General features: G+C 34.9%; 1 protein-coding gene across 1 annotated transcript in view; it reads left to right on the top strand.

The window, feature by feature from the left end:
- The window catches only part of LOC126887767 (SET domain-containing protein SmydA-8-like), a 33,623-nt gene extending 14,764 nt beyond the window's left edge, over positions 1 to 18,859 (top strand). Inside the window, exons 4-9 of the mRNA XM_050655572.1 lie at positions 711 to 872; positions 1,081 to 1,203; positions 1,294 to 1,586; positions 12,962 to 13,221; positions 14,293 to 14,567; positions 18,559 to 18,859. Coding sequence (XP_050511529.1) covers positions 711 to 872; positions 1,081 to 1,203; positions 1,294 to 1,586; positions 12,962 to 13,221; positions 14,293 to 14,567; positions 18,559 to 18,811 — 1,366 coding nt within the window. The 3' untranslated portion in view covers positions 18,812 to 18,859. The remainder of the gene's footprint in view (positions 1 to 710; positions 873 to 1,080; positions 1,204 to 1,293; positions 1,587 to 12,961; positions 13,222 to 14,292; positions 14,568 to 18,558) is intronic.
- Positions 18,860 to 19,101: the final 242 nt, after the last annotated feature.

The raw sequence follows: 19,101 nt of genomic DNA, 5'->3' as shown, positions 1-19,101 counted from the left end.
TGAACCTACAACTGTTTAAAATCTACCTATTTTAGATTGAAATCCATAAGGAAAAATTTTCCTGTAACTGGCTGTATACCATTAATTACAAAAATTGAAGAAAAAGATCTTCTGTGTAAAAGGTATATTAGTTTGAAAACCCCAATAAAGGGCTACATTAAAATACAGAATGTTTTCGCTCTAAAGAGAGCATCATCAGTGTTCTAAGCAAGCTCTACATGCTAAGCCACCAAAAATACATGGGTTAAAACCCTTAAAATGCCGACCAAAGGTATTGCAATTTCATATTATTTATTAAACCCTGGCGATGGGTGACATTTAAAAAGATATACCTCAAGTCACCATATGACTATACCACTAGCATATTGCTAGCCTATTGAAGCTTTCTCTTTGTGAAGACAGAGAAATCAACTCAACCACCCACATTCTAGTGGTATAGTCATATGGTGCCTTGAGGTATACCTTTTTAAATTTCACCCATCGCCAGGGTTTAATAAATAATATGCCAATGTAAGACCTTTGGTCGGAATTTTAAGGGTTTTAACCCATGTATTTTTGGTGGCTTAGCATGTAGAGCTTGCTTATAACACTGATGATGCTCTCCTTAGAGCGAAAACGTTCTGTATTTTAATATAACCCTTTATTGGGGTTTTCAAACTAATATACCTTTTACACAGAAGATCTTTTTCTTCAATTTTTTTTTATTTTAGATTGCTTCACGACCAAATGTGTGAGATGTGTCCAGGTTGCTTGTGGCCAGTGTGCAGAACAACTTGCGAAGGCTTGAAGATACCTTCGCAGCATGGATTTGAATGCAACGTTCTAAGATTAAAGCCTGCAAGTGATGCTAAAGCTTTTCTGGACTTCTACAGGTAAATAACATACGAGGTTTATTAATAAAGGGGACTTTTGGTTTTTCTGAAAAAAATTTATAATCATGTAAATCATAAAAATTAGTATCACAGAAGCTCTGTTAGGTACATCAATTGTCTGATGAGTAGTTATTAAATTCATGTTATCTTTGAATGGTGCAATTTGGTTGTGGTTATTTGACTTTAATCTTGTTTTCTTACCTTTTAGATTTGATATATTAATAATTCTAAGAGCCTTGTATCTACAGAAGGCCAATCCCAAAAAGTTCGAAACATTGCTAAAACTAGAAAGCCATTTTGATAGAAGAGGGCCTGGTACAGAAGTGTATAAGTAAGTTTTTACCTTCTTATTATTCTATAAATAAATAGTTTTCTCCCAAGTTTCAAATATTGCATCTTCAGAAAATTTTCAATATTTTAGAGCAGTACAAGAGAAGATAGAAGTCTTAGAAGAAAACTACTTGAAGCCTCTAAAATTGTACGAGGAAGAAACTGGCCAGGTTATTCTTCCACAAGTTTCTGCTGAGTTGATTCACAAAATTTACGGGATTCTTGATGTGAATGCTACTGAACTGATTGAGGATGTTGATGCTATGATCCTGTATCCCACAGCTAGTTTATTGGAACATAACTGCATACCGAATACAACGCAGATTATTGATGAGCATGATAATTTCAAGATTACTTTCAGAGCTGCCATGGCAATTTCAAAAGGTAGCTAAATCTAGTAAGATCTCCTTGTTCAAATTTTCGCATGCGAAAAATATATATAACACCGGTTTATAGCGTCCTGCGCTTTCCGGTTCCTATACTCCAGCCGCGTCGATCTGTCCAATCTCCTGGTCGGAGATCTCTCTCAGACATGGCTTTCTGGATTCCACTTATCCAGGTTGTTTTCGGTTTGCCCCTTTTCCTTCTTTCCGGGGTTGCCATTCCATTATTAGCTTTGGGAGTCGATGTTCCTCCATTCTTTGTACATGGCCATACCAACAAAGTTGTTTTTGTTGGACTTCTTCAATTATGTTTGTTTTTCTATTCATAATATCTCGCACCCGTTCATTCGTTATATGTGAGAGTCTGGAGATGCAGGCCGATCTTCGCCAGAAGTCCATTTCCAGTGCGAGCAACTTCTGTTCTGTTCGCTTATTCAGTTGCCAAGTTTCACATCCATACGATACCACGCTTTTAAAGATGCTATTATAAAGCTGTGTTTTCTTTTCTTTTGATATGGTTTTTGACCAAAGTAGTGAGTTCAAAGCTCCTATTACCTTCTTTCCTTTCATAATTCTTTCCTCTATTTCGAATTCTGTCCTTGCACTTTGTTGGATTCTCGTTCCAAGGTATACATAATCAGAGCTTGGCTCGATAACCATATCATCCTCTAGTTGTAACTCACTTTTCTGTCCTCCTATACACATATATTTGGTTTTCTTTAAATTAACGTATAGGCCCCATTTTTTGTATTCTCGAAACAGCCGGTTTGTCATAAACATTAGATCATCTTTATCCTGGGCAATCACCACCTGATCGTCAGCAAAATGCAGTGTGTATAGTATTGAGTCGTCATTTAGATGTATCCCCATTCCAGAATACGATTTCCGCCGCTTATTCAAGGCCTCATTTATATAGATTTTAAACAGTGTTGGCGATAAGCTGCATCCTTGTCGTAGTCCCTTATTCATCATGAAGCTATTGGATAATCTGCTGTTGATTTTTATGTTTGCTTGGATATTGTTATAGAATTGTTGCACTGATTTTATTAAAGTTATATTAATAGGGGATTTTTCCAGGACTTGCCATAATTTACAAAGTGGTACGGTATCATATGCCTTAGTTAGATCGACGAATAGTAGATGTATTTCTCTGTCTCTGGCTACTTTTTTTTTCGTTGAGTTGGTTGATCGTGAAGATGTGGTCGATACAGGATCTTCCTGCTCGGAATCCTGCTTGTTGTTCGATCTCTAAAGGATTCATTTTCTATTTTCCCATATAAGTTTTTAGAGTTTTCCCATATAATCTGCTAAAGGTGCTGGTTACAGTAATACAGCGATAGTTCTGGCAGTCTTCCTTGTTACCCTTTTTGTGTATTGGGGTTATCCATCCTGTTTTCCAATTTTCTGGTATGTTTTCTCCATTTGTGTAGTTGTTGAAAATTATGGTTATTAGTTTGATCAATTTTGCAGTTCCATTTTTTATAAGTTCCGCTGGGATTCCTTCTGGACCACATGCTTTTTTATTTTTAGTGATTTAATCATTCTCTCAACGAATTCGTCATTTAATTCTACGACTTGACCATTTAAATTGTAGTGTTTTGGTGATGTATTGATGTATTTATGTATTCCTGTCTATTTTCTTGAAGTTCTTCTTTGTAGTGGGTTTTCCATTTCTTTAAATTAATCATTTGAAGGTTTGTATTATTTTTATTTTCATTTCTTAGATTTCGAATGAACCTCCAAGCTTCTGAGGATCTGCTTCCACCTAGATGGCATTCCACTTCCCTACATCTCTGTTCCCAGGTATTTGAGGTATTGTTCTCATTTTTTGTTAACATTTTTTTTATATTTGATTAATTCTTGGCGGTATTGGGTTTTATCATATTATGCGTTTTGTGATTTTAACCATTTATGATATTTCTGTTGTTTTATTTGTTTCTGTTGTTCAAGTTCATTGCTCCAGACTATGTTGTTATTTTTCCTGGTATTTGTTATCTCCTCCATGCCTAATGCTTCACTGGCTGCTTCCTTAATCGCAAGTGTTATTTTGTCGTATATTATGTTGTTGCTACATGTCAGGTCAATTTGATCAAGTTTTTGATCCAGTCTGTTCTGGTATAGGAACCTAGTGCTGTCGTCATATAGCCCAGTTAGTTTGTATTTGGGTTCTTTGATTATTTCTTCTCTTTCCTCATTCGATGTTTCATTTAGTGCATATTTGAAGAGGATTTGGATTCGATATATTAGTAGGTAATGGTCAGATCCGCACTCTACAACTCTATATACCCTTGGGTCTTGGATTTTCCATTCTGATTTTTGTTTTATTATAATATAGTCTATAATCGATCGTAGTTGTCTTGTCTCTTGATGCCAAGTGAACTTATGTATGTTCTTGTGGGGATAGAAACCGTTTTAAAATTTTTAGGTTAAATTGTTGACATACATTCTGTATCGAGCATCGAAACAAAACGGACGTGTTGGCTCTCCGTGTTTACAAAGAGTTTTTCAGTGCTGCAAATAAATTTATTAATAAACAATTGAAATAGATAAGACACATCATTATCGAAAGCGATAAAATACCAATTAGTGATAAAGTGATCAGTCAATGAAATGAAAAAAATTACCAGATTGTCGATAGTCTGAGTAAGTAGTTAATTTTTATTTGCTAATTGTTTTTGTTAAATCATTTAAAATTTCTGAATAGAGATTCCATATAAAACTGTGCTCGTGACTCAGTGTAAAATGGAAATTCAAGTAGAAACACAATAAAATGTTTCCACAACCAGATTTATACCAATCGCAAAATGAAGCGATATCATTACAGCAGGATAATGTGCTGTTTCAAGAAAACTATCAACGTTCACAAAATGAACAAATGCTATTTAGCAGTTGGAAATTATCTGAGGCCGAGAAGAACAAGGCCTTGGAAGCAACTCGTCAACTACAAAACCAGCTAATTAACATGCAAAAAATGTTTGATGAATTAAATGAAAAATATACACTGCTCGAGAAAAAACTGTCTAACAATATCGATAAACAGACGGTTGAGTATCATACAGACGAAGATGATCTTGCACAGGAAACAGAGTGGATTCGTGCGAAAAACAGGAAAAAGAGGAAAATGGACACTTCCCTAACACCACCACGAGAAGAATATAACAACACAAAAAGTCCTGAAAAACCTAAAATAATTGAGAAACCCCCACCGATTATAATAGAAGGGGAGAACAACTTTAACGATCTTCATGCTATGGTACTTAGCTACCAAAATTCTCAAATAAAAGTCATCAACGACAAAACTATAAAAATTAATGTACAAAAAGAGGAAGATTTTAAACTGCTTACCGCAGCATTAAATGATAAGAAATATTCATGGCATTCCTATGAAAACAAGCAAAATAGGCCCATTAAAGTAATGGCCACTGGATTACATCATTCTGTAAAGCCTAATAATATTGTCCAAGAAATGAGGAGACGTGGCTATAAGCTCATCGAAGCTACACCCAAGCTAAAGTATAATACTAAACAACCTCTTAATATGTTCATGTTATCATTCAGACACGATGAAAATATCGATAAAATATTCGGAATTTCTGATATATTACAAGTTAGAGTTCAGATTTTGCCGTTAAGAAAATCCAGACTCGTGCCTCAATGCAAAAAATGCCAAGCTTTTGGTCATACGCAAAAATATTGCGCAAAGCAACCACGATGTGTTAGATGTACCGGAAAGCACCTGACTATCGATTGTGATAAACCTAAAAATGCCCAACCAAAATGTGTCCACTGTGGAGAAAGTCATCCTGCAAACTACAGAGGATGCATGGTAGCAAAAGAAATGCAGAAGTTAAAAGACAATCGAAATAAGAGAACTACAATACCTAAACAACCACAAAGGGTGCAGCAGCAGAATCCGATATACAAAACCAACGAAAACAAAAAAACCTACAGCCAAGCTGCTAGAGGTAATATAGAAATTGAAAGTACTAACCCAAAACACAGCTCTAACATTGAGAGCACTCTCCAACAAATACTGGAAACACTGACCAAAATGGATGAGCGTATTACTAGATTAGAATATAGCACCAAAGGAGCTATTCCTAAGAATTTTAATGCCAGATAGTCTGAGGATAATGGAATGGAATGCAAATGGACTACTGCAGCATCAACAAGAACTGCAGACTGTCCTAGACATTGAAAAAATAGACATTTGTCTCATTTCTGAAACACACTTTACAAATGAAACCTACATTCATTTTAAAGGATTTAAAGTATACCATACCTTACATCCGGATAATACAGCCAGAGGTGGTAGTGCTATCATAATAAAAGAAACAATTAGACATCATCAAGAAATATGCTACAAAACAGAAATGTTCCAAGCTACTTCAGTATGTGTTAAAACAAAATCTTTTGAGCTTATCGTTACCGCTGTCTACTCTCCACCAAAACATAACCTCAAAAAAGATGAATATCTAGAATTTTTGAATAGACATGGCAAAAGATTTATAATTGGTGGTGATTTTAATGCCAAGCACACCCATTGGGGTTCTAGGATAATTACAACAAAGGGGAAGGAACTCTTGCAGGCAGTTAAGCAATTAAAATGTGAAACACTTTCAACAGGTAAACCGACTTATTGGCCTACTGATTCCAACAAAATTCCAGACCTGATTGATTTTTTTATAACTAGAAATATTTCTGTTAATTATTTACATATTGAAGAAGCTTGGGACATGAACTCCGATCATTCACCCATCCTTCTCACAGTTAGCGATACTGTTATTCAAAGCCAGCCACCTCCTAAACTGACTAATAGACTAACAGATTGGCGGAGTTTTCAGCTTCACTTAGAAGAAACAATCAATCTCAAAGTTTCACTAAAAACTAGATATGAACTTGATGAAGAAACGGAATGTTTTGTTAAACAAGTTCAACAAGCCGCTTGGAATAACTCACCTGAACTGATTCATAGAGTTAAAGGTAATAATTACCCTAAAGAAATTAGAAAGCTAATCGAAGAAAAAAGAAAACTCAGAAGGATCTGGCAACGCTCTAGAGCTCCATCTGATAAAACAAAACTAAATAATGCTACACAACAGCTTAAAAGAGAAATTAAAAAAAATAAAAACGAATCAATTAGTAACTATCTAAGAGAATTGACAAATGATAGCACAACTGATTATTCCCTCTGGAGAGCCACTAAGAAATTAAAACGACCGATAATGCAAAATTCCCCACTAAGAAATACAGATGGAAGCTGGGCAAAAAGCAATTTAGAGAAGGCTAATAAATTTGCTGAATATCTCGAGGAAACATTCCAGCCAAATGAAGGTGATAACACACTGCAATGGGAAAATGCCACACAGGAAGAAGGTGAAATTAAACTAGTCACCCCAAAAGAAGTGGCCGACGAAATTAAATCAAACATCAATCCCAGGAAAGCACCTGGGTTTGACTTAATTACTGGGGAAATCTTAAAACAACTTCCTAGAAAAGCCATAGTAAAACTGACATATCTCATAAATGCCTCGTTCAGATTAAGATATATTCCCAAGATATGGAAAGTGGCTGAGGTCATAATGATCCTTAAACCTGGAAAACAACCAAATACAGTATCATCGTACAGACCGATTTCATTGCTACCCGTAATTTCAAAGCTGTACGAGAAGCTTTTGCTGAAAAGGTTGAAACCTCTCATAGATGCTAAGGCTCTAATTCCATCACACCAGTTTGGGTTTCGAGAAAGTCATTCAACTATCGACCAAGTCCATAGAATAACGGATATAATAGAGAGGTCGCTAGAAGGAAAGAAAGTTTGCTCAGCTGTCTTCCTCGACGTAGCGCAAGCTTTTGATAAGGTATGGCACGAAGGACTTAAGTACAAATTAAGCAGGATTTTGCCAAGACAATACAGAGAATTATTGGAATCTTATATATCAGAGAGAGTTTTTAGGGTTAAGCAAGAAGAAGCCTACTCGGAACTAAAGGAAATCAATGCAGGAGTACCACAAGGTAGTGTGATAGGACCGGTCCTATACCTATTATACACTAGTGATATCCCTGAAGTACAACATAATACAATAGCTACCTTTGCTGATGACACTGCCGTCTTAGCCGTAGGTGAAGACCATGAAGAAGCAGCAAGAAAATTACAAATATCTCTTAACAGATTTAACGAGTGGACTAAACGCTGGCGAATTAAATTAAACGAAATGAAGTCAGTGCATATAAATTTTACAAACAAGAAAAATCAATACATTCCTGTTAACTTAAATAATACTCAGATACCATATGCCGACACCGCAAAGTATTTGGGTATTACACTAGACGCTAGGCTACGCTGGAAGGCCCATGTTAAAAAGAAACGAGAACAGCTTAACATGAAGTATAAAAAAATGTATTGGCTATTGGGAAGACAATCCACTCTCTCAATCTACAATAAAATACTTTTGTATAAACAGATTATAAAACCTATATGGACATATGGCATCCAACTATGGGGCTGCGCTAGTAATACAAATTTAATTATCATTCAACGATTCCAAAACAAAGTGCTAAGGAGCATTGTCAACGCTCCATGGTACTATAGGAACAGTGATCTCCATAGGGACCTAGACATGGATACTGTTAACAAGACCATAGAAAAATTTGCCAAGAGTCACGAACAACGACTTCTTCAACACGTCAATGTTGAGGCCATCCAGCTCCTCGACAACACGGATCTAGCTAGAAGACTCAAGAGGAAGAAACCCTTCGAGTTAGTTAAGTGAAAAATAGTGCACGGTGCAAGTGATGGTACAAGTTAAAATTTGTGCAATATATTAACAGAACCTAGGGGGTACTATCGAGTTTGTCCTTAGTATTAAGTTTTTTTAGTAGTAATTTAGGTTAGAAATAAGTTGCTCATTGATCACATTATTTGATCAGATTGTAATGTTCTTAAGCATCTTATTGGTGTTTAATAAATAAAAAAAAAAAAAAAAAAAAATTGTTGACATAGACTAATGAGCCTTTCTCCATGCGAAAAATAATATTGTATTTTTCACTACATCAAATCCTAAATTCTCAATCCATCAGTTTTAAAAACCGTTATTTAGTCCAAGCCTTAGTAATAATTCCTCATCCTGCCTCTACCACATCGCCATAATCATCATTCAACCCGGATCTATCCACTGCTGGATATAGGTCTCCCTTAGTATTTTCCATGTATTTGTGTTTTGTGCTGTTTGCATTCAATTTTTGTCGATCCGTTTTATATCATCAGACCATCTTGTTGGTGGAGGACCTGTACTTCGATATGCTTCTTGTGTTGGTCTCCAGTGTACTATTCGCTGTGTCCATCTGTTATCCGACATTCTAGCTATGTGTCCAGCCTAGTTCCACTTTAGGGTCATAATTCTTTCAGTGGCATCCATCACTCATGTTCTTCGTCTTATTTCCTTGTTCGTAATTCGATCCCTACGAGAAATGCCTAACAATGAACGTTCCATGGCTCTTCTGGTAACACCAATTTTATTTCTTACTTTCTTGGTTATTGTTAAAGTTTCTGCACCATATGTAAGTACTGGCAACACACACTGCTCCAAGACTTTTCATTTGAGACACGTAGGCAGTTCTGAGTTAAGGACATAGCTCAGCTTGCCGAATGCCACCCAAGTGAGTCCTATGCAGCGGCTTAGTTCGCACGTTTGATTATCTATCCACAAGGAAGAATTGCCTGTAGCTGGATGTATACCATTAATTACAAGTAAATTTAATGAAAAATTCGTCATGGTAAAAGGTATATTAATTTAAAAAGTGCTACAAATATAAAAACAAAACGTTTTCGCTCTGTAACAAGAGCATCATCAGTGCTACAAGAACATGACGAGCCACTCTTTTTTTTTTGGGTGACGAACTTTTTATTGACATTTCTGCTGTTAGACGATTGTCTATTTTGATTGACGCCATTTAATCCCAACATACAGGGTGATTGATTAGTGGGGTAAAGCTCAATAGATCCGCTATAGTAATAGATAGCAATAAAAGTTAATAGCAAAAATTGTAGCCAACTTTGAGCTTCACATTACAAAATTAGTTAGAATGTTACAGGGTGTTCGATAACATAGTGCCATACCAAACTTATGTTTTTTTAAATGGAACATCCTATATTTTATTTTATATTCGAAATCCTGTTAACTTCTCCATCACAAAAATATAGAGGTTTGTTATGTTATACAGGGTATTTACAAAGTTATAACCAATTTTATATGAAAATCGTAACAAGTTCAACTCCCTGTATAAATAAAAATAAGCACAACAGCAATGGTGTATTAATGCCATATTTTTTATTTATTGTCAAAATTTTCAAAAATTATTGACATTGCTAATTTTCTTTATATCAAATACAGAGTGAGAAAAAGCAAGTACATTATTTTCTCAGTAATTTTAAATGGAACACCCTGTATTTTATATTACTATTGAAAAGTACCATTACCGTACTTTAATTGTTATATCACATTCCCTATGTCTAAATTTATTAGTTTTCGAGATATTTTCATTTTTCCGAGGAAATTATTTTAGGTGTATAAATTTTTCCAAATTTTAAGTAAGCCATGACTGAATTGACAATTGACGATTACTGATTATCAATCCGGTAATCAATGTACCAATGTAGCAAATAGAGGCAGAAAAATATTTTATTAGTAATACATTTTACAAAAAAACCCAACCACTACATGCAACATATTTGAAACAATTAAAAACTACTTTTGTATGTAAATGTAACAGATAAAGTAAGAAAAATAATTTATTAGTAATAAATTTTACAAAAAAACACACAAACACAAAATACAACATTTTGTGAAAACAATTCAACAATATGTACTTTTGTATGTATATGTAACAATCTAACAAATTAAGAACGAAAAATAATTTATCAGTAATACATTTTGCAAAGAAAACCTGTTTGAAACAGTTAAAAGCTCCTTGTAATAAAATATTTTTAATATTTAATTACATAATGTGTTCAAAATTACCTCCTAACACATATTTTATGCACGCCTAAAAACGATCATTGAATGAGCTACTTACACTACGAAGCATTTGTAAATTAACACATCGAAACACACTTTGTATTCTATTTTTCATCTCATCCCTTGTTGTTGAAGGTATTTTATAAACTTCATTATTAACGTAGCCCCAAAAAAATCAGTCCAGTTTATTAAATTCTGGTGATCTGGGGGGCCACGCTCCTGGTCCATTGAAAAATGAAAATATCTCGAAAACTAATAAATTTAGACATAGGGAATATTATACAAAAATTAAAGTACGGTAACGGTACTTTTCGATAGTGACATAAAATACAGGGTGTTCCATTTAAAATTACTGAGAAAATAATGTACTTGCGTTTTGACTCACCCTGTATTGGATATAAAGAGAATTAGCAATATCAATCATTTTTGAAAATTTTGACAATAAATAAAAGCATATGGCATTAATAAACCATTTCTATTGTGCTTATTTTTATTTATACAGGGAGTTGAACTTGTTACGATTTTCATATAAAATTGGTTATAACTTTGTAAATACCCTGTATAACATAACAAACCTTTATATTTTTGTGATGGAGAAGTTAACAGGATTTCGAATATAAAATAAAATATAGGGTGTTCCATTTCAAAAAACAAAAGTTAGGTCAGCCACTGTGTTATCGAACATTATTACATATCGAACATTATGTAACATTCTTACTAATTTTGTAATGTGAAGCTCAAAGTTGGCTACAATTTTTGTTATTAACTTTTTTGCTATTTATTACTATAGCGGATCTATTGAGCTTTACCCCACTAATCAATCACCCTGTAGGCTTTTAATAAGGGCCACACGTTTATGGTCTATACCATGTTGCGTTAGGGTTCGTATGAGTTCTGTGTGTTTTACTCGATCAAACGCTTTTTCGTAGTCGATAAAACAGAGAAACACGTCTTTTCGCTGATCTCGGCATTTTTGTAGTAATATCTGGAGGCCAAATAATGCCTCCCTCATACCAAAACCCATACGAAATCCAAATTGATTGTCGCTCAGGTTCCTCTCACATTCTCTGTATATACGTTGATGTACAATTTTGAGTAAAATTTTTAGAAATTGGCTCATCAGGCTAATTAATCTGAACTGTGAGCATCTATTTGCTTAATTTTTTTGGGTATAGGTATAGGTTTACCATTTAACATTTAATTAGCTCTCCTAATTCATTCGAACCACATCTATAATACAGTCCTGAAACTGAAATAAATTTATAGTCCAGAAATCCACTGCGCATCCGCTAGGAAAAATATTCTAATTCGGATTTTTTGCACAATCTTACTCAAAAAGGACCACTTTTAACAAATTTGCATGTTGCCGGGACCAAAAGTTGGTCAAAAATTTTTTAAACGTTTTTTTTTGTTTTTTCCCAAAATTATTTTTTTTTGCATGGACCAAATTTTTTTTTAGGTTTCTTGGATCATTCCAAACAGAAAAGGTCTTTAGTGACTTTTCTCTAAAATTGATAGTTTTTGACATATAAGCGATTAAAAATTGAAAAATTGCGAAATCGGCCATTTTTAACCCTCAAAAACTATGTGAAAAACTGAAATTTGAATGTTGCCAAGGTAGGTAGATATTCTTTAAACATCGGTTGATCAAATCCCGAAGAGTTTTTTGCAATAAAATATTTAAAACTCCTTTGTTTTTTAATTGCAAGCGTGCGCGACACTATTTTCCACCGTTGCATGTGTATATAGTATATGGTGCAAATGAAAGGAATAAATTCGTTATTTCGTAAACCCGCGAGTTTAAGGAAAAATCCCGAAACAGGTCGATTTTTATTTTTAAGTTATGATATTGTGGCATATATATAATATACTAGTCACGTCATCCGTCTGGGCGTGATGACGTAATCGATGATTTTTTTAAATGAGAATACGGGTCTTGTGCTGGCTCATTTGAAAGGTTCTTCAATTCTCTATTCAGTAATATAAACATTTACATAATTATTTATACAGGGTCAAATGTCAAAAACTATCAACTTTAGAGAAAAGTCACTAAAGACCTTTTCTGTTTGGAATGATCCAAAAAACCTAAAAAAAATTTGTTCCACGCAAAAAAAATAATTTTAGGAAATAAGTTTAAAAAATTTTTGACCAACTTTTGGTCCTATCAACATGCAAATTTGTTAAAAGGGGTGTGTTTTGTTGAGTAAGATTGTGCAAAAAATCCGAATTAGAATATTTTTCCTAGCGGATGCGCAGTGGCTTTCTGGACTATTAATATTTTCTCATAGGTACATGCCTTAATTCCATACTCCTTTCTAAAGCATTTATTAAATGCTTCTGTTGTATTTATTGTTTATAGAAGAGCACATTACCTCCATGTACACCAACATCCTATGGGGAACCGCTGCTCGAAGGGACCATTTGCTGGAGACTAAATACTTTAAGTGTCAGTGTAAAAGATGCCAGGATCCAAGTGAGCTGGGGACTAATATGAGTGCCCTAAAATGCATCGCAGGAAGTGATCAAGATCCTTGTGGTGGGCTGCAATTGCCCATTACTCCGACATATCAGAACGGTGCTTGGATGTGTAATAAATGTAAAATCAAATTGCCTGAAATGGTAAGTATTGTCCTCTATTCCAGATGTCGATGCTCATTATATCTTCGTTTACAGCTATTAGAATCATATTACAGGTTATCCATTTATTGACTCTCACTATCAATCACCAATCAGCCCTGATTTGTTCATTGTTGAACAGAGGCTCTTCCGGATATTTCCATCTTCTTGTCAAGTCTTCATTAGTGGATGTCTTCCATCCACCAATCGGTCACAATTCTTTTGAGGTCGTCGGCCATCGCGTTGGAGGTGTTCCTCGGCTTCGCTGGTCTCCACTCAAGCAGTTTTTTTGTCTATATGTCATCTTTCATTCTTGCAACATGTCCCTCCCATCTCTATTTTTGCCTTGGAATCCGTTTGATAATCTCTTCCACTCTGGTTCGTCTACGAACTTTCTCGTTTTTTACTCTATTTCTTAAGCTTATTCCAAGCTTTGATCTCTCCTCTATCTTTCGTTGTGTCCTTCCCTAGCTTCTCCTAAGGCGTCTGTTATGAGAACAATGTTATTGGCATATCGGAGATGATTTAATATCTTTCCATCGATGCTAATACCCTTTTAGTCCCACTCTAATCGTTTAAATGCGTACTCCATGATTATTATAAATAGTTTTGGCGACAAAGTATCTCCCTGCCGCACACCACTGCCAATTTTTATCTTCTCAGTGTCATGCAATGAAGGTTGCGTGACAGTTGTTGTCGCATTTTCGTATATATTTTGAATAATATTAGCATAGCTGAGGTCTATTCTGCATTCTAATAGTGCTTTTAAGATGGCAATTATTTCCTGTTTGACTGTGTCAAATGCTTTGTGGAAGTCAACAAAGATAAAACCAAGTGGTTTTTCTATAGACTTTTTGACTAGAGTCTTAAGCCATTGCAAATGGTCATTTGTTCCGTGTTCTGATCGAAATACTGCTTGTTTTTCTGATAGAAATCGAATTTTACGTCCAATCAGTTTGCCACTATTCGAGTAAAGAGCTTTATTCATCATATTATAAGCCTAAATTTTTTAGTCGGATTTCTTGGTTTTCTATAGCTCTACGATGATAAGTAAAGCAGTTATTTGTTTTTTAGGATGTCATGAAGTTTGTTCATCATCTTGGAACTGAAGTGGACAAAATTATGACGAAAAGTCCAAAATACCATGAACTTCAAGATCTCCTCTCTAAACTTCTACATTTTTTACACCCCCACCATTATCTGCTATACAACATACGACACACATTCATTCAATTATTTCCCGATAGGGATATAGTGGATGAAAATTCTCCAGAGATTTGGTTGGAAAAGCTAAATATGTGTGAAGATTTGATCGATTTGACTAAGACAATTGATCCTGGAAATGCCAGGTATGTATTTTATATAGTATTCATGTCAGTTATTTCATATAATATCGATTTTTTGGCTATTTTGCAATTTGTAAAGATTTTGGCATTTTTAAATTTTTTTGAGCTTTTTTTTCTTGGATTTTAGCCACTGTATCTTTTGTTCTATAATTTATCTTTCACTTACGATCGGCAACAGTAGAATAGTTTAAGCCAGCGGCTCTCAAACTTTTTTAGTCGCGGCACCCTTGTAGGGCTAAAAATATTTCGAGGCACACCAACCCTTGAAGCGATTTGGGAAACGACAAAAAATAAAAAAAAATACAATTCTAAGGCTCATTTGATTTCAATATAAACTTTATTTCAGACCAGTAAAATACAGTACATTTGATATTCAAATATCCTTACTTAATGTTATGAATGAAACTGTTTAGATGATGTTTTCATTATATCCTTTATAATTATGGGTATCTTTGTAAGCTTGACCCTCAATCCCCTTGATGCTTGAAGTTTGCTTCTGTATTTGTTTTTAATGTAAGCATATGCGGTGAAAGAATACTCACAGAGATAAGTCTATGTGACATACACAAGTTTTTTCACTGCAACCTTGCCAACAATATTATTTTCTGAATATACCTGCATCCAGAACTCTTCTTGGCTTCCTTCACGGTATTTGAGTTTTAAACTGCTATGTTCGCTGATCTCAAGTAGATTTTGAAAAACTTTATTTGTCATTCCGACAAGTTTATTTTTGGGTCGCACGAAAGTGGATCCATCATCCATCTATATAAGTTATCTGAGTCAACGTCAGGAAAATAGTGTACAATACTTTCTTCCAAACCTTGCAAATGAGCAATAACAATTTCAAAGAAGTTCGTTTGAGGATTGATTTCATTTGTTATAACAAATTCCCATAATCGAGAGAAATTTGTGAGGTTCCTCTTTTCAACACATTAAATTTTTTTACGCAAGGCTTTGATTTTATCTAATTGTGCTCCTCCTTTGCGTTGAAGCGAAGTGGTGGTTTTATTTATTATTTTAGATGTCTTAAAGGTATCCCAATTTTAGCACCCAATTGACATCTTTTATTTCTTGGATGAAAGAATCCTCTGTAAATGTGATAATCAGTGGATCTTTTAGTTCAAATAGTCTCCCTAAAATTGTTTCTCTCGATAGCCACCGGTCCTCTGTGAGGAGCAAAAGATTGAAGTGATCCACACCCATATCTTCAGCGGTGAGCTTTAAAAGGCGTGCTTGAAGCGGACGGCTCATCACATGGTTAATTATTTTCACAGAACCATCCAATACGTCTTTCAAATCTTGCGGCATCTTTTCAGTTGTCAAAGAATGGCGATGTAAGATACAATGACTGCTGGAGGCATTTTCTGCAACTTCCTTTATTCTAGACACCGCTCCTCTAATTTTAACAACCATTGTAGCCGCTCCATCACTGCAAATATCCACACATTTACTCCACTCTATATCATTTTTTTCTTTTATAATCATGGATAGCCTTGAAAATTTCTTCAGCAGTGGCATAACTTTTAAGCTCTTCACACATAAGGAGTTCTTCTTCTATTTTCATCCCGAATGGAAACCTCACAAACACAAGCAGAACAGCAAGTCCAGCAACGTCGGTACTTCCATCAAGCTGTAAACTGGAGAATTCCCAAGTTTTTAATCTATTTATAAGCTCTCTCTCTACAAAGTCTGAATAGTGTGAATTCTCTTTCTTATATTACTGTTTGACATATGCACATTATCAATCTTGGTCATATCTGGACCTAACAAGCATTGTAAGACATCCTTCACGCAAGTTTAATCAGTCCCTCGGCAATAGTATGGGGTTTTCCAACTTTTGTAATATGCAAACCAACAATAAATGATGCTTCAGTGGCGTTTTCGTTTTCATTTTTGCAGACTCTTTCCATCACGCATGACCCTGCCTGAAGAGATGAAGCACGACGTTTGAAGGTTTCTTCGGCCTTATCAGCTAAACCATGATTACTTTCCAAATGTTTTTTAAATTTAGATGAAACCAAGAACCCATTAGCAACAATTTTGTGACAATTAACGCATTGGCCTTCTGGTGCCTGTTCGTGGCCAACTTGAATAAAGTCATATAACGTGAAATCACTAGGATCAGACCGTCGTATTTTTCCCCGAATTTCTTTTTGGTAAGGAACCTCCTTTCCACGAATTGAGGGAAAAAAATTGGATGAGCTGGACTCGAATGGATCTCGTGGACATTTGCATCTTCTCCATCTCTGCTAGTTGTCACTGAATTAGTTGATTCAGATGTTTCAGTGACTTCACTACATTTCCTTTTCAAAGACTCAGATTTCAGCCAATTTTCCATTATTCTGGAATGAAAAAAATGTCCCAAATAAAAGAGAGCAAAACATTGGCAACAATGAAAGGTATTTTCCAACCGTAATAGTGCAAGATATATTTTATGGCAAAAATAGTAACAAAAGTACATAATATTATACATATTAATTCCAATGAATATAATTACTTACGTCGTGTCTTTTCTTCTGCATTTATATCTAAAACTTCCACTTTGAAATCTAACTCCAATTTTTACAAAACTCACTTATCGGTTGCAAGAATTAAACTGTGAAATGAATGCAGGTAGCAATCGCGTCGGTCGAATTCAGCTGTTTGTTTCTCGACCGCCATCGTGAATACACAAGTACAAAAATGGTCAACACGTTTCGATTGGACAGTGGCGCAGCGGCCGGTTTTTCGACTTTTCTTAAATGTTTCACGTCCCCCTTGGCAAATGCTTGAGGCACCCCAGTGTGCCGCGTCACCCACTTTGAGAACCTCTGGTTTAAGCAAAGAAATAAAAAAAGGGGTAAATAAAGCCAAAAATGAGGTGAGGAATAAAGCCTGCGATAACGTATACAATTGTATGGGTACGTCAAGAAGTAAATAAGCCTGAAAAACAATAATTAGAAGTAGTAGAGCGGATGGAATATGTCTGGTGTCCGAAAACAGACAACATAGGCAGAAAAAAACAGGAAAGGTGACAAAAAAAGCAAGAAAAATAGGATTAGAGTTTAACACAAAAAAACCAAACTTATGAAGATAAATACGGAAAGAGAAATGGGGATATTCATTGAAGGAGAAGATGTAGAAAATGTACAGAAGTTTTGCTATGTAGGAAGCATAATTGACGCTAGCGGTGGAATAGAAGAAGAAATAAATTGAAGGATAACTAAAGCCCAGAATGCGTTCTATATGCTGAAGAAAACATGGGAGTCCAATAAATCAACAACCAAAAGAAAAATCAGGATAATACAAATGTAAAGAGCATTTTGCTATATGCAGCAGAAACTTGCAAATTAGAGAAAAATATTACCTACACAAAAGGTTCAAACATTTGTAAATAGATGCCTTAGACGAATATTAAAAATATATTGGTCAAATCGGATAAGTAATAAGGAACTTTGGAGAAAAATTAATCAAGAGCCGATAGCCAAAACGATAAATAGACGCAAATGGAAGTTTATTAGACACATTGAAAAAATGAAGATGATATAACCAAACAATTACTGGATTACCAACCAACTGGAAAAAGAAAACAAGGCAGACCAATGACATCCTGCAAAAGAAATGTTACCAAACAAGTTAACATAGAAAGAGGTGAAAGCCCTAGACAAAAACAGAGATGAATGGAGGGGGACTGTAGAGGCCCTATGTTCCAAATGAAATCAAGAAGAGTAAAGTAAGTAAGTAAGAACAGATAAAAAAGGATGCAGTAGGTAGGTCAACTCTAATATCCCCGAAATTATGGGTCGAATACTATGAACAAATGCTGACAGAAGATCGAGCGCCGATAATGGGAAGGCTCCAGCACTGGGGGGAAGTACCCATAAAACTGATTAAATATTGCACTGACAAACTATTTCAGCTCTTGCTTTATACTTTTAATTTATTTTTGAGAGGTTCCTTTGTTCTTCAAAGATTCTAGCTGCAAACAAATATTTTCTTTTTTACCATTTTTTAGATTAAGTCTCTACCTTGGAGTGTTGCTGAACGAAAAATTTATAGCACAATTCAAACTTCTCCTCACGACATGGAACAAACCCAACCAGAATCTGTACACGAATCAAATAAAAGGTGATATACTTAATACTTTGGAAGAAAACAAGAGAATTCTTATGTATGAACAAAAAACCAATGCTGGACACAAACTGATCGAAGTGGTGACCGGGAATGAAGCTCTGTTCGAGAATTGGAGAAGAGAACACGGTCAATAAGGTAGATTTTATTAACTAAGTATTAAACAAATAAAATATGAAAGAGTTTGCGTTTTTATTTTCCTTCTTAAGGTAAGATCCATGGTCTGCTGGATTATGTTTACCTAATAATATTTGCGATTTCGATGACCAGCTGTTTCGTCATCTTCTTTTGGTGGTGTTCCCTATACAATCTTTCCTATTAGTCTTCCGTTTCTTACAACCTCTATTATTCCATCATCATCCATTCTACTTACATGTTGGTTTCAGTTTCTTTTCGTTTTCTCATCTCAAATATTACACTGTCAATT

The sequence above is a fragment of the Diabrotica virgifera genome, chromosome 7 (genome assembly GCF_917563875.1).
Source record: "Diabrotica virgifera virgifera chromosome 7, PGI_DIABVI_V3a".
Taxonomy (NCBI): domain Eukaryota; kingdom Metazoa; phylum Arthropoda; class Insecta; order Coleoptera; family Chrysomelidae; genus Diabrotica; species Diabrotica virgifera.
The sequence above is the reverse complement of the archived record's forward strand: the minus strand, read 5'-3'. Positions and strand labels throughout refer to the sequence as shown.